The sequence below is a fragment of the Macaca mulatta genome, chromosome 2 (assembly GCF_049350105.2).
Source record: "Macaca mulatta isolate MMU2019108-1 chromosome 2, T2T-MMU8v2.0, whole genome shotgun sequence".
In the NCBI taxonomy this organism is placed as follows: Eukaryota; Metazoa; Chordata; class Mammalia; order Primates; family Cercopithecidae; genus Macaca; species Macaca mulatta.
Window position 1 is genome coordinate 55,561,782 of NC_133407.1, and position 24,960 is coordinate 55,586,741.

General features: G+C 37.3%; 1 protein-coding gene across 50 annotated transcripts in view; it reads left to right on the forward strand.

Annotated features, from left to right (window-relative positions):
• The window catches only part of MBNL1 (muscleblind like splicing regulator 1), a 222,733-nt gene that overhangs the window by 161,890 nt on the left and 35,883 nt on the right, over nucleotides 1-24,960 (forward strand). For all 50 annotated transcript variants that reach the window (XR_001443154.3, XR_013413604.1, XR_013413606.1 and 47 more), the window contains one exon: nucleotides 10,680-10,850. Coding sequence is in view for 45 of the 50 variants with exons in the window: in XM_015131818.3 (XP_014987304.1) it covers nucleotides 10,680-10,850 (171 nt within the window). In the remaining 5 variants the exon portion in view is untranslated. The remainder of the gene's footprint in view (nucleotides 1-10,679; nucleotides 10,851-24,960) is intronic.

Sequence of the window (24,960 nt, forward strand, 5' to 3'; positions counted from 1 at the left end):
TGCTTTTTTTTTTTTTTTTTTTTTTTCGCCTCAAGAGATTTTCTTTGCCCTTACTGCTTATGCTGCTGCAGTCAGCATCCAATAGAAACATGTTTTGGGCTCATGAGCCAATTGTCTTTCCCCTCGCTGCTGCCTCAAGTCTGAGAGAGCTGATGGCAGTGCACAATTTTAGCAAATTGTCATAGGCAGGGGGGTGGGGCAGGGAGGGGAGTGTTTTCCCCATGGGGACAGAGCCAGTGTCATTGAGCACATTTTGTTCAAGTACAAAGTTGATCTGTCTGAAGGAGACTGTGGTCAGCAGTAGTGAGGACCTTTATTGCCTCACCTTTTCTTCGTGCTCTGTCATTGTTTATGTGAAGCAGTAGCATTTAATAGCAGGACTTGAGGCAGAATTTGTAAGGTCAGAAAGTGACAATATTTGTTTTTCAGTTAGGGAATCCCACAGGCTTACAAAGGAGTGCCAATGAAAAATTAGGAAAAAGAAAGGGTCTTTGCATTTGGCAAAGACAATGCAGAGCAGTGTAATATGTAGTAATTTCTGTATGTAAATGGCAGCCAAAATTTTAGACATCTGTTACAGTTTAGAAAATTATTTAAGCACTGATTATATGCTTAATATATGCTGTCCCATCTAGGAGGCTGAGTAGACTTCAGTGGAAGAGTTACAGTGGAAATATTGACATAGGTTGTTGGAAACATATTACATAATATTATACTTTGAAATTTATCATGACTAAATAAGTATTATCACTTTAGAGATGTAAAAACAGGATTTACTTTCCTTTACTTGTAGGGATATGTGGGATCTAGCAGGTACAAATACAACAAATGCCTCATATAAATACTAAGTAATGATGTTATTATTCTCAAGCTGACTTTACCAAAATGTTTTTCCTCTCTGATTTCCTTTAGTTACTTTTATATTTCTCAATAAAGACTTGCCCCTTAAAACATACCTTCCTATATTACTATAACTTTATATCTTTAATTTTATGTGTGTGTCTGTGTACGTATATATATGTATATATACACACACAAATATATATAACTTTTTCATTATATAATAGTTTTTAAATTGTTTTATATCTAAATATAATATATAACTATATATAATAAATTTTTCATTATTTGTGTTATATCCAAATTGAAGAGGCATGTCAGTGAAATATATAGATAATCCAAGAACCTCTTGTTTCACTAGGTTTCTTATTGAAGTGGATAATGTGAAGCAATATTTTAACTTCTTTTGTGTTCCATTGCTTAAAAATATTGTTGATCCTGTAAGACAGGTTCCTCTGAGGGAAAAAAAAAATGACAAGTAAATTGAAATTTACAAAAGCATCTAAATTTTTCCCATTACACTTTGGAAATGCTATGTGGATTAGTCTTCTCCAAATTCAGTTGCTTACATTATGAAATATCTTTTCCTTTGCAGAACTCAAAAGGGTTGAAGACTTCTATTAGGTTCTGACCTAGAGTCATCTGTTTCTAGTGTTAGCAGTCAACGATTAAACAAAAACAAAACACATTTACAGATGATCAAGTGGGATACATTTGGTACAAATACATATCCCTACGGTAATGATTAGGAGCACCTACTTTGTAGTTAAACTGCCTGGTTTCAGTCACTTGTTTTGTCGGTACTTCAGTGTTTAGAAAAATTGAAATGTTACAAACAACCCTTCCCAGTAACATTGAGAGAGGATTAAGGGAATTAACATTGGTAAAGTTTTGAAAACAGTACCTGGAATATAGGAAGCACTATGTAAGTGTTATTATTCCTGTGTTATAATAAAAATATACCTTTTGGTTTTTAGTCAGTACTTCATGGAGAGAAGGAGAGATTTAAAGATGGAGAAGTTTTGCTTTGTAAACGTACTAGGAACTAGTCTTAAACTAGATTGTTTAAGCAGTCTGTAAAGAACTGCTTAAACAAGTCTTTCAAGAGATTGTTAGAAGAAAAATTGGATGCATTTGACTTAAGACGTTTACCTCCGTTTTATCCTCAGGAAAGCTCTGGAAATTTAATAGAGACTGTCATACTTAAATCCACCTAGTAATGGTACAATGATAAATTGGATAATATTTATAACACATTTTGTGTTTCTCCACTGAAAGGCATGCTTTACACATAGAGTGCTAAAATTAATTATGTAAATGTTAGGGCTTTTAATTATTAGCCAAGATTGAAAAGTGTCTGATTTGGATGTCATAAAACTTCAGAAGTGTTTCAGCTACAAACAGTTTAGAAATCTGATTGTTGCTGTACTGAAAAAATAATGAAGCAATTTAAAAATAATAGAAACATAGTGATCTGGCATTTCCAGTTTCATGATGCTATAAAAAAGCAGCCAGCAAATGTTGGACTGTTTAATGATGCTGGCACCTACCAAATGTCACTGGGCTTTCACAAGGTCATAGAGACTCTGGTTTGGCTCAGGGATGGTGGTCAGATCTGTCTTTGGAGCCTATGAAGACTATGGAATAGTGGCAGACAATAGGTGCAGTTAAGCCCTGCATAGCATTAACCTCAGCAGTGGTGATACACTTTTCTACGATTCTCTGGGATAGAGGAGGCCATAGGTATGAGAAAAAAGTGAGACTTTCTTCTTACAGCATCCCATCACAAGCCACTCTACATAGAAGAGCCTTATAGGCACACTCTGAGGAGATTAAGATTTCTTCAAATGACTATCAGCTAAAATTGTGTGCCGATATAACTGCAACAGCAACAGTTGTATGTGTATCTGATTTCTCACAGGCAAAAGCTGCTGGAGAAAAAAAAGTGGTATTTTTTGTCACAAGAATGTGTGTGTGATTTGTTGCCTTTTTCACTTTCTCAACCCTCTCAGTGGCAGCTACTTTGACTCTCATGCATTACATAACAGTCTCTAGAGGTGTAGCGTTTCAGTTATGCCATTTTCAAGATGATTAATGGGAATTGTGCAATTAAAGTTCTTAGGTTCTCTGGGGAAAAAAAAAAAAGTCATAATATCCCAGTGTTTGAGTGGGGGTGTGTTGGTATTGCGTCAATAGTGAGGATATTTTGGGATATCGTAAATGTCGCTATTGGTTTCAATATCCAAGAATCTTCATCATTAGACTTAGGAATGTTCTACAAAATAGTGCCTAGAACAGCTATTGAATACTCGAGAGGGCTGTTTAGCTAGAAAAGTCTAACCTAAAATCCCATTTGAGATTAGATTATGCATTGATGAGAAATGTTTAGTGCCTATTAAAAAGAATCTATTACATTATTTTATATTCTTTCAGGCCATGGTAAAGTTACAAATTTGAACTCAGTAGGTTGTGTGTGTATGTGTATGTGTGTATTTTTCTTTCTTTTATTGGCAGTCTCAACAATTGTTAAGCCACTGTGTGTGTGTGTGTGTGTGTGTGTGTGTGTGTGTGTGTGTGTGTGAACTTTTTACGGGACCAGGAAAGGGAAAAAATCTAAATTTGCTTTATATTGTGTTTCATTTGAAAACATGTTTTATATCTGTGGTAAAGTAATTGAAAGAAATTAGGACTATTTCAATGGAAATATGTTCATAATTTTTTTTAGTTTGTTTAACTGATACGAAAAAAATCTCCCAGCTCTTGGGGTTGAATTGAGCTCCATGCATTTGCTATTATGCTGACTGGATGAATAAATAGCAATTTACATCTAGAAAGTTAAGCTTTAAATATTGATTAGGATTGCTATATCTACTTAAATTTAGAAGACTAGAGATTGCTTGCCTAGTAAAATAAGAGAACTACCTCATTTTTTCACCTTCTGTGGGGATGCTAGGCATTTGTTGCTGGTGTTAAACTGAAAGACCAACGAGGAAATCAAAACAGTAGAAGTTGTGTTTGGTTTAAGAATAGTTTCTTGCCTTTAAAAATGGTAAAACTGTGAAATAAGTACAAGGGTGCTATGATATTAAACACGGATAATTATGTAATAAAAACTATTGACTTACATAGGTTAAAGAGTCATGAATATTTGAGAATTTAAAATTCCATTAGGTGTAAAGTGGTGGCTGGCTCTCAACAAAGGATGATGCTGCCCTCCCTCCTCCCCACCAAGACATTTATCAATATCTGGAGACATTTTGGTTTATCAGAACTGAGGGTTGGGGTAACATAGACATTTAGTGGTTGTAAGTTAAGGATGCTGCTAAACATAGTACGATGTACAGGACCGCTCCCACAACAAAAATATATCTAGCCCAAAATGTCAGTAGTGCTGAGGTTGAGAAATTGTGAACATCTTTTTAGGATGTATGTGCTCTTGTAAGCTAACCCAAGTCCTTTATGGAAACAAGTGAGTTATCAGGAAATATACATTTAAGAGCAACAATATACTTTGTGTTAGATGGCAGTTATTTTTAGTACTTGCAAAAGCCAGTAAACTGTGATTCTTAGAATCAAACTCATACCAACCAAAGTGAAAACAAAACCCTGAAGTATATATGTGTGCATGCACATTTGTATGTATGTGAAATAAAATTTTCTCTTAAAATCATTCACCTTATAGGCTGCCATAAAATTTCTAACATTAGATAATTGTAATTTTTAAATAAATATTTTATATACATGTGTGTATGTGTGTGTGTGTGTGTGTGTGTGTGTGTGTGTGTGTGTGTTGTTTATTCACCTAAGCATTAGAATTGATAACCATGGCAGAGCCATAAAAAACATTTTTTGCAAGTGTGAAATAGTGTGGCTTGACTGCCAATGTTATTATTTTTGGCAAAAATTTTCTGAGATATTTTCTGAGATAGCTGAAAAAAAAAAATGGTAAGAATTTTCAATAACTAACTATCAAACTTGTTAGCCAGAGTTTCTGGGCAATATCTGAGCAATGAATACCCAGAAAGTACTTCAAAAACGTTTGCAAATATCAGCTATCCCAAAAAGAAATCTTGGTTTTAACAGTTGAAATAAATGATTATAGCTTGAACAGTCTTACCAGAAAACCATAATGAAAATTGGGAAAGACTTATGAATATAAGCTAGTAGCCCTGTACTTTTCCCATTGCTCCTTTATTTCCAGAGTCTACTTAAATAGAACTTGGTAATTGTAATCCTGCCACATAGTTACCATTTGGCTGCTTAATAACATGTGTCTTTAGACTCTGACTCCACAAATCATAATATTCCTTTTATTTTAAGTAGAAGTATAATTAAAAATGGAAAATTAGTTTTCATTTAGGATTTTGATATTTTTTGCTTTATTAAGTCCAACCAACTTCTAATCGTTTTGTTTTCAATTAGCTAGTTCGTAAATGCATTACACATAGCTAAGAAATAGCTTCTCATATTTCTAACTTACCACCTCTAGTTTCATTCAGTTTTATTCTTATTTTGACTATTAATTACCTAGCTTCCATTATATTTTATAGTTTATATCTTACTATATATATTACGTATGCAGTTTATATACTATATTTATACATATGTAATGTAAAAGTATGCTTTATTAAACTGTAATGCTGATAAATGAACCATACGTTTATTTGGAGGATTAAACAATCTAAATGTATATTTTCCTTTATTATAGCCACAAAAATATTTATAGCAGTTTGAAAGACTAATGAGACAATTCTTAAATTCACAACTGAACAACTTACAACTTCAGAAGTTACTTGATGAATATATTTATTGAATGACGGTTATTGGTCTCATTGGTCTCATACAGGTTTTTAAGACTACAAGGGGCAAATTTTGCCTTTTTTGGACAGATTACTTTTAATTGAAAAGTGGAGAAAAAATATTACAAAAATTGAACTTGATGTAGACCAATATTTTATTAACTTTCCTTCTTTCCGTTAAAATATATACTGCGTGTATTGCTATGATGTCTTTGGAATCTTTGTTGGATTAATTCTATTTTAAAAGACTCCTTGAATGGAGCCTAAGGGATCTATTAGGCTGGGGCAAAAGTTTTGCCATTAATGGCAAAAACCACAATTACTTTTTCCCAACCTAATACTATGTAGGCTCTATAGAGTGTTCTGCTAGTCAGCTGGACAGCTCTCCAAAAGTAAGATTTCAGTGTAATCAACAAAAGCAAGGCACAGAAATATAACATTATAAAAAATATGTTAGAATGACACTTTTTCTTGGTGGATGTGGCAAATACATGATGATTAAGAGCCAAGCTTTTATTACATTATTGGTGATTGATATGCATTGTCACTGGGTTTTGCTACCTGTATTATTTTTAGAGCTTTTAATAGATACACTGCTAAATTGAGCAACTGCTACTTGTTACTAGCTTGAGAACTTAAGAAAAGAGAGGAAAATAACTAATATTTATTGACTGCCTATTATGCCAGGCGCCATTTGTGAGGATGGCCTGTTACTTACTAATCTTCATACATCACCAATGAGATGTTATCGTTACTATTATATAGAAAAGATGTGACCACTCAGAGAATTTCACTAACTTCCACAAGGTCACACAGCAAATAAGTTACATAGCTACAATTTGAACAAAGCTATATTTGATAAAATTACACAGTTATCTCAATAGTTGGAGCTACCTGTACCTATCAAAACTGAAGACAAAGATCTTTTATATTTATATTTCCCATTAACCTAGCAGCCCAATTTAATGTATCTTGAAGTGAAATCTCTAAATGATTTAGAGTAATAGCTCCAATATAGAAGTCTGTATATGTGAATTTTAGATACTGATGAATTTCTGTTTTTAGACTTTTAAAATGTATTGTCATTGTATAGATTTTAGGATGCCAGAAATATTGAATGTCTATACAAATCTCCTTTTGTCCCTGGTGAAATTTACAAACCTCCTTCTGTTTCCTTTTCTTCTTTTATTGTGGCTAGCTTTATCATGTATTATTTAAATGACTGACCTCTTAATAAAAGCATCATTAGGTCAGTACAACTCAGAAGATTTGGTATCATACTTAGTTTTTTTCTATTATCTCCATTGTCTCTAGAATAGAGTTAGAATACAATTCATCTTGAGGCATTTAGTAAGAAATGAACATTCATTTATTCTGTGAATGTTTATTGAGGTGTAATGCTACTGAGGGCTGAGATGGATGAAGCTGGCAACATACCAACGTAGTATTTACCTTAACTCTCAAAGGAAGGTATGTTCCTGGTGGTTTTAGGTAATTCTAATGGAGAATGTTTATTCTAACTTATTTTTGACCTTTTTATCTGTCAAACTATAATCATTCAGCAGAAGAGTCAGCATTAAACATGTTTTAAACTTCCTAAGAAGCCGAGTTTATCTAGTATCATTGCAGACATTATTCTGTTATTTTTTCCACACGTCAAATGAAAATTTATCTGGCGTTGCACAATTGTATTTTGTAGTGTTTCCTGCTATATCAGAATCACCTGGAATATTTGTTAAAATGTTAATTTCTGGGCCCTCAAACCTATGGTCACAGCCCTTGGTGGGAGAGTCTTGGTAGTCTATATACTTTTTCACCAAATATCAGTTGATTCTTAGGAACACAGCTTTTTGAAAGTGAGGGGCTCAACACAATCAAATCAAGGTGGGCAGAGAAAGTTACCATAGATAAGAAATGTAGGAGAACAGCATTTTTCCTGAGTAGATGTCATATATTCAGAATGAAAATCAGAAGTCTGAGCTCCTTGTAAAATTTTTGAGATGCACTGATGCAGAATGTATACCAAACTCATGTGATTTCTTTCCACTATTTCCGTCCAGGCTATGTTCATTGGCAGGATGGTCTGGGTGGTGTGTATTCAAGGAAAGTACTGGAATGAAGTGCTTAGGAAGCCCAGAGTTAGTGTTGGAAGGTCAGGTTCATGGCTCAGGGCTATCTGTGCTCTATTTACAGAACTATAGAAACTGACGTGAGTGAATTGATGGGAAGTGAATTCTCGTGGTGACCATAACCTCGCTTATCTGCATTTAAAGAAATCCAGTTTTACTAAGAAATATGATGCGGAGATATTGAGAACAAGAATTTCTCTTACAGCCAAATTATTCTTTGTACTGAAAAAGCAGGCTTTTTCTAGGAGACTTCAACTAAATATCCCTGAAATTAGACCATATGCCATCCAGGAGTTATTTATTTTTGCCAGTCCTACTCTGTGGTTTATCTTGGGAATCTAAGGTTGTTTTTGGTTGTTTTGTATCAAGATGCTTTTAAGCTGATAACGCACTCCTGATCCCAACATACATCAAGTATGGTGATTTTATATGGAATAAGTTTAATATATATATTACTTTATGAGCATACCAATAGCCATAACTAATAGATGTTTAAAAAATCATCTTCATACCAATGTTTTGTTTTTCTTTTGTTTGATACACAATTTAAATTGTGGTGGCAGTGATACACGTTTTCTAATAATTCTGTACTAGATAGAGAGCCTGAGGCTTACAGAAATTAGCTTCTTATGCAGTTCATGCACTTGATGAGTAAGAGAGCTAGGCCTCTGTCCCAGCTCATGAGACCTGTAAGGTCCTTGCTATCCACTGTCCTCCACTGCCTACTGATTTCAAGTATTACATGAAGTTTGTAAAAATAACGAGCAGTATCCTATGATTCTAGCCCAGTGTAGAGACATTCCTAAAAACCTCATACAAAAGGAGCCAAAACTGATCATTTAAATTAGCATTATGACAGATTTTATCATAAGTATAAGCATCAGAGTCAGTTTATAGTGTAAAGTTAAATTATACTAAATTGGTTTTTTTAGAATGTGAATGATGGCTTCTCTATGCAGCCATAAAAAAGGATGAGCTTGTGTCCTTTGTAGGGACATGGATGCAGCTGGAAACCATCATTCTCAGCAAACTATCACAAGAACAGAAAACCAAACACCGCATGTTCTCACTCATAGGTGGGAACTGAACAATGAGATCATTTGGACTCGGGAAGGGGAACATTACACACCAGGGCCCATTATGCGGAGGGGAGAGGAGGGAGGGATGGCATTGGGAGTCATACCTGATGTAAATGACGAGTTGATGGGTGCTGACGAGTTGATGGGTGCAACACACCAACATGGCACAAGTATACATATGTAACAAACCTGCACGTTGTGCACATGTACCCTAGAACTTAAAGTATAATTTTAAAAAAAAGGAAAAAAATTTTTATTGTACTGTTTATAAACAGTTTTAATTAGATTTATTGCTGAAAGACATTGTCAAGGTAGTTGATGAGATCTGCTACTATTGATATGATTTGAAAATATATTGAAAAAATGTGGGCGGAGTGTCTCACACCATATTGCATATTATAGACTTTAATGAATATTTGTATTAAAAAGAGCTATCCTAAAGGAAGTTATATTTATACTTATTATTTTATAGTAACTTTTTTTTTTTGAGATGGAGTCTCGCTGTGTCACCCAGGCTGGAGTGCAGTGGCGCGATCTTGGCTCACTGCAACCTCTGCCTCCTGGGTTCAAGCGTTTCTCCTGCCTCAGCCTCCTGAGTAGCAGGGACTATAGGCGCATACAACCACGCCTGGCTAATTTTTGTATTTTTAGTAGTGACAGGGTTTCACCATGTTGGCCAGGATGGTCTTGATCTCCTGACCTCGTGATCCACCCGCCTTGGCCTCCCAAAGTGCTGGGATTACAGGCGCGAGCCACCATGCCCCGACCTATAATAAGGTTTGTTTTTTCGGGGTGTGTTTTTTTCTTTCTTTCTTTCTTTCTTTATTTATTTATTTATTTTTTTTTTTTTTTTGAGATGAGCTCTCACTGTTTGCCCAGGCTGGTCTCAAACTCGTGGGCTCAGGGGATCTCTTGCCTCAGCCTCCCAAAGTGCTAAGATTACTACTAAACACATGTGATTTCTTTCCATTATTTCAGTCCAGGCTATGTTCATTGGTAGGTTGGTCTGGGTGGTATATATTCAAGGAAGGTACTAGAATGAAGTGCTGAGGACAGAGTACAGAGGTAGTGCACCACCATTCCTGGCTTATAGCAACTTAGTTTCTCCATTTTAAAAAAATTTTTGGAGGGTAAATATATCCATTTCTTATTGTTTCATGGATTTTGTGAAATGGAGAAGACTAGATTTATCTTTGAAAAGTTAAAGGCCACATTTTTCACCAATATTTCATTATACTTATTAATCTCTATATAGAGTGGGAACACATGGGAGTTTTCTTCTTTTTAATTGTAAATTCCTAATGCATGGGCTGGTAAAGCCTAGTAGTAATTTTAATTTTATTTGTTATTAGATACTTGTAAAGGTGTTTTACTGAAGATACAATGTGCCTTGAGTCCTCTAAGTTCATTTTCTAAGATTTCAGTACAAGTGAAAATAAATTACATAACTTTGATTCTTAAATCATTAAATTTAACCAGGAAGATATTATGAAAGAAGACTGATATTCGTTATTTGATATTCTATGTTTTAGTATTACCCTAGCAGTTGGTAGATTTTTAAACTTGAATCTGGAAATATTAATGCTAATGTTATTAAAATAATTGAAACTTTTTAAGCTTTTAAACTTTTTCAAATGTCTCAACCTCTCATATTGATAATACGTTCTGGTGAATTCATTACTTGTTCTATATGTATGATCAAATGATATGGACAGTGCATTGTGTGAAAAACCCATGATACATTCAAGTGGGTGGTTTGCATTATATTTTTTGTCATAATTCACTGATTTTATTCTTTTTTAAGCTGACATTTGCGGCTTTTGTTTTTATAGGGCCGTTGCTCCAGGGAGAACTGCAAATATCTTCATCCACCCCCACATTTAAAAACGCAGTTGGAGATAAATGGACGCAATAACTTGATTCAGCAGAAGAACATGGCCATGTTGGCCCAGCAAATGCAACTAGCCAATGCCATGATGCCTGGTGCCCCATTACAACCCGTGGTAAGCATGTTTTCAGTCTTCACTCATTAAGTTTGTAATTCAGAGTGCTCAGTTTTAGTACTAAAGTGATTATTGCACCAGATGAATTGAACCCAGACAAGAATTTCAGTTGCCTTACCATTTTCTAGCAAAATTAAGTATCAGTCAAATGCTGGAACAATTTATACATTGTGTAGGTACTCATTTCTGGCCAGAGGACATGGACATTTACATTATAGCATTTGTTTTCCTCTAAATTTTTCTTCAAAATAAATCCCAAGACTGGCAGGTGTTAAAATGGTCTGTGTTACAGTGGTCATCTAACTCACTAGTATAGTCAATATACATTTTCAGCCACCTTTAGAGGTAATAATGATATTTAAAATTGGTATGTATGGTCTTTAATTTTGAGAATAGTTCTCCCTTTCCTTACTCCTTGAAAAGAATGTGTATAGTTCTTTTTCTTGAAAAGGCACCTTTCTTATTCTTCTGTAATTTAAGTTGAAATTATTTCATAGCTACAAATGCTAGGAGAATTCTGACAGTAGTAAATCAATATCATAGACTTGGAAGTCTCATTAAAGGAGAATTAATCAGGGGAGGCTGAAACTCTGAGGGCTTAAAGAGCTAAAGTTGAAAAACTGGGTGGTCACAGATATTTAATGTTTGCTGAGCAGTATATATGGGTGACTCTTGCTTTGAAACACACGTTTCTATTTAACTGTTTGGATTTCTGGAGTGTGTGTGTAATAAATGACTTTAATAATCTCTTCATATTTATTCATCAAAATGTAGAAGATTGTAAGAATTAGTGTTAGGTTGAAAAAGGTACTTTGACATTAATTGTGACATAGTAATTCTACATTTAAATTTAAATGCGTGTTGAAATTTGCAATGATCAGAATATATCTGCTAGTAATTTATGTCACTAGCTTATATGCAGTATTATGGGGTCATGGGAACGTGAAGACCCATGTTTTTCTGGGATGCTAACTGTAGCATGGTGCTAATTTTTTTCTAAGTGCATTCTAAAACCTGAACTCAATGTAATTATTATTCTCTTTTAGAACTCAATGCACCAATTATTCCAAAAGAGTAGGGGATTGCATTTCAAGGTGGGAGGATCTCCATATTACATGGGCAGTGATAGCAATGATCAGTTCTATACAGTTGAAGTGAGAGAATATAAGTAATTATGTGTCTGTTTTAACCTGATCTGTTTTTTCCCCCCATTATTGAGGGCTCAGTTAAAAATGAGATAACTTAAAGTTATTTTTTGTGACATCTACTAATTTCACATGCTTGTATTGGGATAGCATGAAGATTTCCACTTGGTTAAAAAAAAATAGCTATCACCATTCTCTGACAACATGTACGACAAAAGTCTCATTTGCACTTGGCTCTCACATACAGTTTCAAAGATCTGATAAGTCTTTGGGGTGGCTACCACCTTAGTTGCTCTAAGGCCTATCCTTGATGTGAAGATACTTTGTTCTACTTAAACATTTAAAGCATGCCTATCACCAGGCTGTACCCTCTCTGTTGACCGGGAGCACCTTTGAGATCAGCAAGTGTGGTTCTCAGATGGAAGAGGAGAACACTGGTCACCACATTAACTGACCTAGTCCTTGTGTCTGACTCTGAAGGCCATTCTAGGGTGTCATATGTGCAGTCCTGGGAAAAACTGTAAACAATATTTATGCTCTTTGAAATACTACTAACAAATATATTGTTTATGAGATCTCTAAATCACAGATTTCTGAAACCATCAGAACAATCATCATATTTTCTGATAGTTTTGTTAGAAAATTCTCTGCTTAGACAAATTATTTTTATTAGTTGTGAGCACATTCAGGCTTTATGTTAATTTTTCCTCATATGACTACATTTGAATGTGGAATTACCCTTCTGCTAAAGGTATCCTGAGATCATTGTCTAAAAATACACTTGATTCAGAGATGACTTTGTAATAAGTACAGAAATCATTTTAATTATTCAATTTTAAGGCATTTGGGACTTTAATGACTGTAGAGAAAGCTTTAGTACAGGAAATTTGCCTTCAGAACCCCACCTGAGACTTTTTTATCCTTTTTGTAGTCAGCCCTGTTTTGATGAGGGTAATGACATGGAGATTCAGAAATGAATGGAATGGTCATAATCAGCTACTTACTGGGAGTTTAATGTGGGCCTTACAAATAGGGATATTAACAGGACTAGAAGAAGCCAGGTGATTAATGTGGAAAAGGGTTGCCGCTCAAAGAGAATGGCCACTACTACAGATGACTGTTTGAAAACATGGCATTAACTTGGATCCAACCCAGGTAGTGGTCATATCAAAGAAGATAATACTATGAGCACTTCCATACCATCAGGAGTATTCAGAGTATCTGAGCAGTGACAAGACTTTTAGTCAAGTAGGTGACAGCATCTGACTTCTCTAGGGTCAGTCAGTTTAGCTCCCAAACCTAGGAGGAACAGGAGGGAGAGAGGGAGACAGCAAGGCCTAAGCAAACTTAGAAGCATCTAGTATTGTGCCTGGCATATAGCAGAGATCAATAATTACTTGATGAGTGAAAGAACAGATGAAGGTAGGAGTTTCTCAAACACCAGAAAAACAGGCAGAGATTCATGGTTGTTTACCTGCTCCGTAGTTCAAAGGAAGCATAACCAGCACCCAGAACACAAGCCCAGTTACAGAGGCTGCAACATAGAATGGGGAATAGAAGTGGACACGTATTAGCAGACTATTAGCAAAGGCAGCTAGAGGCTTGATGGCTACAAGAAATATGCCACTAAACTTGGGTTATTATGCAACCAAGTTTGGGTTTTCATTTTCTCATAAATTGTGAGAGACAAGGTCTATACATTTAATATCTTCAGAGCATGACACTAAGGGAATGCAGGTGTCTATAGGAAGGTTTCCCATTTTCATAGGCTTTGTGAGCTTTTATTGAAATGTACCAAGCCAAGAATCAGAAACCGGACTTAAAATGTTTGAGACAAATACAATACGTTAGGGACTTTTACAGTACTTGGCACTTTTTATATATTAAATCCTTACATACCATCCTTTAAAGTAGTAATGTTACCCTAAATTTAGAGATAGACTGAGAAGTTCAGAAGGGTTAAGAAATTTGCTCAGGTTACACAGCTAGTGAGTAGCAAGGCCAGGATTTTAACCACCCTGTTCTGCTTTTGGTATTCATGATGTGGTAGCACTAATTGGAGACACACCATTAGCCAACTCAGCGTCCTTGGTTGATTGATTAGATCTCTAACCTAGCTGGATGTGGTGGCTCACACCTGTAATCCCAGCACTTTGGGAGGCTGAGGCAGGAGGATCACTTGAGGCCAACAGTTCAAGACCAACCTGGGCAACATAGCAAGACCCCAACTCTACCAAAAAAAAAAAAAAAAAAGAAAAGAAGAAATAGCTGGGAGTGGTGGTACATGCTACTCATGCTACTCAGGAAGCTAAGGCCCGAGAATCACTTGAGCCCAGGTTGAGGCTTCAGTGAGTTATGATTGCACCACTGCGCTCCAGCGTGGGTGGCAGAATAAGACCCTGTCTCTAATAAAAAAAAAAAAAAAGAGCGAGATCTCTGACCATCTTCAACAAATAGTGAACAGTTTGAAATACATTATCTACAGGTTTTAACAATCTTATAATGTAAACATAATCTCATTTCATAAGATGAGAAAATAAGTAGTAGAAAATGAATGATTTAATCTGTGTCCACACAGATTAATAAATCTAATATTATAAATTATAGAATAATTGACATTCTGCTGTCATTTCTAAACCACTAATACAATGTAAAATGATCTTTTTTAAAAATCATATGTTCTTTGATGACAAATGGAAGGTCTATAGTGTTTAATTATTGAAATTTTAAAAAATAAAACTTCTGGAATTACCTGAGCAAGGTGGCCAAATAGGAGCAACTCTGCTCTACAGCTCCCAGCAAGATCAATGCAGAAGGCGGGTGATTTCTGAATTTCCAACTGAGGTACCCAGTTCATCTCATTGGGACTGGTTAAACAGTTGGTGCAGCCCACAGAGGCTAAGCAGAAGCACGGTAGGGTGTTGCCCCACCCGAGAAGTGCAAGGGGTCAGGGAATTCCCTTCCCTAGCCAAGGGAAGCCGTGAGGGACCCTGCTGTGAGGTATGGAGCTATCCAGCCCAGATACTACGCTTTTCCCACGGTCTTCGCAAACCGCAGACTAGGAGATTCCCTCAAGTGCCTACACCACCAGGACCCTGGCTTTCAAACACAAAACTGGGCAGCCATTTGGGCAGACACTGAGCTAGCTGCAGGAGTTTGTTTGTTTGTTTGTTTGTTTGTTTGTTTCATACCCTAGTGACTCCTGGAACGCCAGCGAGACAGAACTGTTCACTCCCCTGGAAAGAGGGCTAAAGTCAGGGAGCCAAGTGGTCTTGTTCAGCGGATCCCACCCCCATGGAGCGAAACAAGCTTAAGATCCTGCTGGCTTGAAATTCTCACTGCTAGCACAGCAGTGTGAAGTCGACCTGGGACTATCAAGCTTGGTAGGGGGAGGGACATCCACCATAATTGAGGCTTTAGTAGGTGGTTTCCCCTCACAGTGTAAACAGAGCCGCCAGGAAGTTTGAACAGGGTGTAGAAACCACCTCAGCACAGCAAAGCCACTGTAGCCAGACTGCCTCTGTAGATTCTTTCTCTCTGGGCAGGGCATCTCTGAAAGAAAGGCAGCAGCCCTAGTCAGCTGCTTGTAAATAAAACTCCCATCTCTCTGGGACAGAGCACCTGGGGGAAGGGGCAGCTGTGGGCACAGCTTCAGCAGACTTAAACTTTCTGCCTGACAGCTCTGAAGAGGGCAGCAGATCTCCTAGCACAGTGCTTGAACTCTGCTAAGGGACAGACTGCCTCCTCGAGTGGGCCCCTGATCCCTGTGCCTCCTGACTGGGAGACACCTCCCAGCAGGGATCGAAAGACACTTCATATAGGAGAGCTCCAGCTGGCATCTGGTGGGTGCCCCTCTGGGATGAAGCTTCCAGAGGAAGGAACAGGCAGCAATCTTTGCTGTTCTGCAGCCTCTGCTAGTGCTACTCAGGCAGACAGGGTCTGGAGTGGACCTCCAGCAAACTCCAGTAGACCTGCAGCAGAGGGTACTAACTGTTAGAAGGAAAACTAACAAATAGAAAGCAATAGCATCAACATCAACTAAAAGGACACCCACGCAAAATACCCATTCAAAGGTCGCCAACATCAAAGACCAAAGGTAGGTAAATCCACAAAGATGAGGAAAATCCAGCTCAAAAAGGCTGAAAATTCCAAAAAACGGTTTGCCTCTTCTCCTCCAAAGTATCACAACTCCTTGCCAGCAAGGGAACAAAACTGGACGGAAAATGAGTTTGATGAATTGACAGAAGTAGGCTTCAGAAGGTGTGTATTAACAAACTCCCCTGGGCTAAAGGGGCATGTTTTAACCCAATGCAAGGAAGTTAAGAACCTTGATAAAAGATTACGGGAGCTGCTAACTAGAATAACCACTTTAGAGAAGAGCATAAATGAGCTGATGGAGGTGAAAAACATAGCATGAGAACTTCGTGAAGCATACACAAGTATCAGTAGCTGAATCGATCAAGTGGAAGAAAGGATATCAGAGACTGAAAATCAACTTAATGAAATAAAGTGTGAAGACAAGATTAGAGAAAAAAGAATGCAAAGGAACGAACAAAGCCTCCAAGAAATATGGGACTGTGTGAAAAGACCAAACCTACGTTTGATTGGTGTACCTGAAAGTGATGGGGAGAATGGAACCAAGTTGGAAAACACACTTCAGGATACTATCCAGGAGAACTTCCCCGACCTAGCAAGACAGGCTGTTTGGGCAGACACTGAGCTAGCTGTAGGAGATTTTGTTCATACCCCAGTGGTGCCCGGAATGCCAACAGGACAGAACCATTCACTCCCCTGGAAAGGTGGCTGAAGCCAGGGAGTCGAGTGGTCTTGCTCAGTGGATCCTACCCCCATGGAGCCCAACAAGCTAAGATCCACTGGCTTCAAATTATCACTGCCAGCACAGCAGTCTGAAGTCAACCTGGAACTACAGAGCTTGGTAGGGGGAGGGCATTTGCCACAACTGAGGCTTGAGTACGTGGTTTTCCGCTAACAGTGTAAACAAAGCCACTGAGAAGTTCGAACTGGGTGCAGAAAATTCACATTCAGGAAATACAGAGAACAACACAAATATACTCCTCGAGAAGAGCAACCCCAAGACATATAATCGTCAGATTCACCAAGGTTTAAATGAAGAAAAAAAGGTTAAGGGCAGCCAGAGAGAAAGGTCAGGTTACCCACAGAGGGAAGCCCATCAGACTAACAGCAGATTTCTCTTCAGAAACCCTACAAGCCAGAAGAGAGTGGGGGCCAATATTCAACATTCTTAAAGAAAAGAATTTTCAATCCAGAATTTGATACCCAACCAAACTAAGCTTCATAACTGAAGGAGAAATAAAATCCTTTACAGACAAGTAAATGCTGAGGGATTTTGTCACCACCAGGCTTGCCTTACAAGAGCTCCTGAAGGAAGCACTGAATATGGAAAGGTAAAACTGGTACCAACCACTAAAAAATTACCAAAATGTAAACACTATCGACGTATGAAGAAACTGCATCAACTAATGGGCAAAATAACCAGCTAGCATCATAATGACAGGATCAAATTCACACATGACAATATTAACCTTATATGTAAACAGGCTAAATGCCTCAATTAAAAGACACAGACTGGCAAACTGGATGAAAAGTCAAGACCCATCAGTGTGCTGTATTCAGGAGACCCACCTTACGTACAGATACACAAAGTCTCAAAACAAAGCATGGAGAAATATTTAGTAAGCAAATGGAAAGCCAAAAAAAAAAAAGCAGGGATTGCAATCCTAGTCTCTGATAAAACAGACTTTAAACCAACCAAGATAAAAAAAGACGAAAGAAGAGCAGTACATACTAGTAAAGGGATCAATGCAACAAGAAGCGCTAACTATCCTAAACATATATATACACCCAGTACAGAAGTACCCAATTCATAAAGCAAGTTCTTACAGACCTACAAAGAGACAGACTGCCACACAATACTAATGGGAGACTAACACCCCACTGTCAATATTAGACAGATCAATGAGGCAGAAAATTAACAAGAATATTCAGGAATTGAACTCAGCTCTGGACCAAGCAGACTTAATAGACATCTATAGGACTCTCCACCCCAAATCAACAGAGTATACATTCTTCTTAGCACCACAAAGCACTTGCTCCAAAGTTGACCACATAATTGGAAGTAAAACACTCCTCAAAAGGTGCAAAAGAACAGAAATCATAAACAGTCTCTCAGACCACAGTGCAATCAAATTAGAACTGAGGATTAAGAAACCCACTCAAAACCATACAACCACATGGAAACTGAACAACCTGCTCCTAAATGACTACTGGGTAAATAATGAAATTAAGGCAGAAATAAATCAGTTCTTTGAAACCAATGAGAACAAAGACGCAATGTACCAGAATCTCTGGGACGCAGCTAAAGCGGTGTTTACAGGGAAATTTGTAGCACTGAATGCCCACATGAGAAAGCAGGAAAGATATAAAATCAACACCCTAACATCACAATTAAAAGAACGAGAGAAGCGAGAGCAAAGAAATTCAAAAGCTAGCAGAACACAAGAAATAAGATCAGAGCAGGGCTGAAGAATAGAGACACAAAAAACCCTTCAAAAAATCAATGAATCCAGGAGCTGGTTTTTTGAAAAGATTCACAAAATAGATAGACCACTAACCAGACTAATAAAGAAGAAAAGAGAAGACTCAAATAGACACAATATAAATGACAAAGGGGATATCACCACTGATCCCACAGAAATAAAAACTGCCATCAGAGAATACTATAAATACTTCTATGCAAATAAACTAGAAAATCTAGAAGAAATAGATAAATTCCTGGACACATACAGCCTCCCAAGACTAAACCAGGAAGAAGTCAAATCCCTGAGTAGACCAATAACAAGTGCTGAAATTGAGGCAGTAATTAATAGCCTATCAACCAAAAAAAAGCCAAGGACCAGACGGATTCACAGCCAAATTCTACCAGAGGTATAAAGAGGAGCTGGTACCATTCCTTCTGAAACTATTCCAAACAATAGAAAAAGAGGGACTCCTCCATCACCCATTTCACGAGGCCAGCATCATCCTGATGCCAAAAGCTGGCAGAGACACAACAAAAAAAGAAAATTTCAGGCCATATCCCTGATGAACATTGATGCGAAAATCCTCAATAAAATACCAGCAAACTGAATCTAGAGCACATTAAAAAACTTATCCACCATGATCAAGTCTGTTTCATCCCTGGGATGCAAGGCTGGTTCAACATGCAAACCAATAAACATAATCCATCACATAAACAGAACCAATGACAAAAACCACATGTTTATCTCAATAGATGCAGAAAGGTCTTTAATAAAATTCAACATCCCTTCATGCTAAAAATAATAAACTAGGTATTGATGGAATGTATCTCAAAATAATAAGAGCTATTTATGACAAACCCATAGCCAATATCATATTGAATGGGCAAAAGGTGGAAGCATTCCCTTTGAAAACTGGCACAAGATAAGGATGCCCTCTGTCACCACTCCTATTTAACATAGTATTGGAAGTTCTGACTGGGGCAATGAGGCAAGAGAAAGAAAGGGTATTCAGGTAAGAAGAGAAGAAGTCAAATTGTCTCTGTTTGCAGATGACATGATTGTATATTTATAAAATCCCATCGTCTCAGCCCCAAAACTCCTTGAGCTGATAAGCCATTTCAGCAAAGTCTCAGGATACAAAATTAATGTGCAAAAATCACAAGCATTCCTATACACCAATAATAGACAGAGAGCCAAATCATGAGTGAACTCCCATTCACAATTGCTACAAAGAGAATAAAATACCTAGGAATATAATTTGCAAGGGATATGAAGGACCTCTTCAGGGAGAACAACAAACCACTGCTCAAGGAACTAAGAGAGGACCCAAGCAAATGGAAAAACATTCCATGCACATGGATAGAAAGAATCAATATCACGAAAATGGACATACTGTCCAAAATAATTTATAGATTCAATGGTATTCCCATCAAGCTACCATTGACTTTCTACACAGAGTTAGAAAAAAAAAAAAAAAACTTTAAATTTCATATAGAACCAAAAAAGAGCCTGTATAGCCAAGACAATCCTAAGCAAAAAGAACAAAGCTGGAGGTATCACACTACCTGACTTCAAACTATACTACAAGGCTACAGTAACCAAAACAGCATAGTACTGGTACCAAAACAGATATATAGACCATTGGAACAGAATTGAAGCCTTAGAAATCACACCACACATCTACCACCATCTGATCTTCGATAAACCTAACAAAAACAGGCAATGGGGAAAGGATTCTATATTTAATACATGGTGTTGGGAAAACTGGCTAGCCATATGCAGAAAACTGAAACTGGACCCCTTCCTTGCACCTTATACAAAAATTAACTCAAGATGAATTAAAGACTTAAACGTAAGACCCAAGACCATAACAAGAAGACCAAGGCAATAGCATTCAGGACACAGGCATGGGCAAAGACTTGACGACTGAAACACCGAAAGCAACGGCAACAAAAGCCAAAAATGACAAATGGGATCTAATTAAACTAAAGAGCTTCTGCACAGCAAAGTAAACTATCATCAGAGTGAACAGGCAACCTACAGAATGGGAGAAAAATTTTGCAATCTCTCCATCTGACCAAGGGCTAATATTCAGAATTTACAAAGAGGTTACACAAATTTACAAGAAAAGAAAAAAAACCATCAACAAGTAGGCAAAAGACTTGAACAGACACTTCTCAAAAGAAGACATTTATGTGGCCAACAAATGTATGAAAAATCTCATCATCACTGGTCATTAGAGAAATGCAAATCAGGGTCCGGGCGTGGTGACTCATGCCTGTAATCCCAGCACTTTGGGAGGCCGAGGTGACCGAAATCGAGACCATCCTGGCTAACACAGTGAAACCCTGTCTCTACTAAAATTACAAAAAATTATCGAGGCATGGTGCCACGTACCTGTAGTCCCAGCTATTCAGGAGGCTGAGGCAAGAGAATTGCTTGAACCTGGGAGGCGGAGGTTGCAGTGACGCGAGATCGCACCACTGCACTCCAGCCTGGGTAACAGAGAGGCTCCATCTCAAAAAGAAAAAAAAAAAAAGAAATGCAAATCAAAACCACAATGAGATAGCATCTCATGCCAGTTAGAATGACGATCACTAAAAAGTCAGGAAACAACAGATGCTGATGAGGATGTGGAGAAATAGGAATGCTTTTACACTGTTGGTGGGTGTGTAAATTAGTTCAACCATTGTGGAAGACAGTGTGGTGATTCCTCAAGGATCTAGAACTAGAAATACCATTTGACCCAGCAATCCCATTACTGGGTATATACTCAAAGGATTATAAATCATGCTGCTGTAAAGACACATGCACACGTATGTTTATTGCAGCACAATTCACAACAGCAAAGACTTTGAACAAACCCAAATGCCCATCAATGATAGACTGGATAAAGAAAATGTGGCACATAATACACCATGGAATACTGTGCAGCCATAAGAAAGAATGAGTTCATATCCTTTGCAGGGACATGGATGAAACTGGGAACCATCATTCTCAGCAAACTAACGCAGGAACAGAAAACCAAACACGGCATGTTCTCACTCATAGGTGGGAGTTGAACAATGAACATATGGGCACAGGGAGGGGAACATCACACACTGACGCCTGTTGGGGGTTTGGGGGGTAAGGTAGGGGATAGCATTAGGAGAAATACCTAATGTAGATGACTGGTTGATGAGTGCAGCAAACCACCATGTCACATGTATACCCATGTAACCTGCACGTTCTGCATATGTATCCCAGAACTTTAATAAAAATAAAAAATAATCAAAAACATAAATAAAACTTCTGGAATCTTCTTCTGATTTATTATTTTTACTTTGTCACATACTGTCTGGTGCGGATTTTATGTAATGAAAAATTCCTACATAATTTTACCAAAAATAGGCTGTATATCGTGGCTTACAACCTGGAGGCCGCTGATAGATTTCTTCAGTTCATCCCAGCCAAGTGTCCTTCAGAAATTCTGTTGTTTCCAGGCTCTCTTCATTGCCCTCAAAGAGCTCTACATAAGCAGTGATTATAAAGAGCTTTGCATGATCTCTGGAATTTCTCTAGTAATGGCCTTTACCTGTGATCCCAAAGGTAGTCGTGGCTATCCATAATTTCTGATGGCAGCTATTCTTCGGGTACACAAATTCGGTGTCTCAAGATAAATAATTTGTGTAGAAATCCTGTGCATTTCATGAATTTTGAAATAGCCTAGGAATAGAGAAATTCAGTTTCTGGTTTTAGCTAATGTCTTGAGAGCTACTTTGCGGCTTCTGTCACCTAGATAGACTTTGCTGTCATGTCATGTTCCAAGCATTTGTTGCCAGTTGGATGCAGAATGCTTTGAAGTCATCACTTGTCACGCTTCCAGGAACACCTAGAATTCTTAAATAGTTCTTTGATTCTTTACTTTCCATTTTATCCAGGTAATGGTTGAGATAAGGCCACTTTATCCCAGAGTGTTTCTGGTAAAATGTTTCCATGTCAGTTTCTCTGAGTAGGCTTTCATCCATCCTGCTGTTCTTACTGCCTGTTTCCATTAAGGAGCCTGTGAATCCTCAAGCAGCCTGAGAGAATGGGCCCAGGATTTTAAGAACTAGGCCATGCCTGGTTGATACCTTTCTACTAGGAGGGCCAGAGTGTTCTTTATTTAAATGTTTGTTATTTCAGTAAAACTGGATTGAAGGATGAAGTGAAACTAAGAATGAAGGAGATACTCATTGATTTATCCAGTCACAAGTCAGTCTAGAGGCAAAGTTATAACAGTATCTCTTATTTTATTCCAGTCATTTGCTATCTTTTTTTTTTTTTTTTTTTAAGAGAGAGGGTCTGGCTTTGTCACCCAGCCTAGAATGCAGTGGTGCAGTCATAGCATACTGTAAGCTCACACTCCTGGACTCAAGTGATTCTCCTGCCTCAGCCTCATAAAGTGCTGGGATCATAGGCCAGACCCACTGTGCCTGGCCCTGCTTTCTTAGAAAAAAAGAACTTTATAATATGAATTTGTTGATACCTTCTGTTAGCTTTTGGCACTGTTTATATTCAAAATAGCTCACTGAGACTAGTTACAGGGTTATGCCTACCCAGAAACATGCTTTTGTATACCTTGATTATGTGTGTTTTTTTTAAAAAAGCACTTTATATTTTATTGCTTTATATACATACATATAATGTAGAAAAATATGACTTAAAGTTTGTGTTCTGTGGATTTCAGTGTATACTGATTACATATTTCTGTTACATATACTCCCTCCTTTTTTTTTTTATTCTCAAACATTGCAAAACAAACAGTGTTCACATGGTGTTTTAAGATAAATGTCAGCCCCTGTGATATTTGCAACATTATAACATGGTAACTACATTACTAAAGCTTAGAAAGCTTAATATAAAAAATTGCAAAACAAAAAGAATAAACTTTGAATAGGTATATTAGAGATAGTAATTATTAAATTTTGAGGTAAAGAAAGAAAATAACAATCACTTTTATTTCACATTCAAGTATATATTCTAAAGAATATTTAATGTGTTTGCTTGTTTCTATGACAGAGAAAAGCAGTTAGCAAATCCATTAGTATATATGTTAAGTAAATGTTTGTAGAGGATCTGTATAGATGCTAAACGCAGCACATAAATAACATGAACAAGACATAAGGCAAAAGTCTGCCCTCTAGGAGCATCCAGTCTTGTCAGACTAGAGGAGATACTCAGGTAAACCCATGCAGTGGTTTATGCTGCGTTCGAGTAATTAGGAGTTCATGGTAACAGAAGGTAAGAAAAACCCCTTCATAGTTAGAGATGTGGATGGATCAAGAGAAACTTACCCGAAGAGTCCTAATTCTTGAAGCACAATTAGGAATTAAACAGATTGGCTAGGCATGGGTAGCATTCAATGTGGAGGATAAACCATGTTTAAAAGAAAAGAGCCATAAGGGAACATGTATCCTTAGAGACCTTACGTACAATCAGAAAAGTGTACCTATATCTGTAGAAAACGACATAGTGTATGGAACTAGAATCACCTAGGAGCTCTAAAAAAATACTGCCACTTACCAGAGATTCTGACGAGTGAGGAGTGGCCAGGGCATTCACGGTTTAAAAGTCCTTTGGGTGATTTTAATGGACACCTGGTTCATTGTGTGAAAACCACTTTGTGAGAACCACTTGGAATCAGACACACCTGTGGTCACATCCTAGGCCTTCGATTCACTCATTTGTGTCTATAGACACATAATCTATATAGACCATAGGGAACTAAACAGATCTCTCCTGATCTCTACCCCTCAAAAAACACAACAGAAAAAAAAATTACCAAGGGAATTTATACTCTACTGTTGTAAGGATTAAATACAATAAATAGCACAGATAAAGCACTCAGCATGATGCTGACACACAATAAATAGGGAATTACTACTAATAATCATGTTTGCATAGCTAACTAGGGTCACAATATGACATTAACACTTTGATTTATAATGAAGTGTGATTACCTTAATGGAATCAATGTCCGATTTAAAACAAACAAGTGATTAACCCATAAGCAGCACCAGAATTAGTAAGTTTGTACTTTGTTTTTCTCTGGTGAGGGTGTTCGTTGGCAAAAGGCAATTATAAACCAAACTTTCTTATGTCTTCCAGGAACAGAGATACCTACAAATCATTATCACAAGAATATAGTCAGTATCAAATATACCAATTACATAGTTATATGTTATCCTTCAGAGAGAGAACAGGATGCCACTTGATAACAACATTGCATTAATACCTGTCTTTGAGATTCTGCTGAACCTCCTGCAGGATAGCTTTTGGAATAGAAAACTGGCAGTAGTGCAGGTCAAGTGCTTTCCTAATCTGATTAGGGCACTCTCTGATGGGGCTAGCAGTGACCTATCTTCAACATGGCACTCTTTGAAA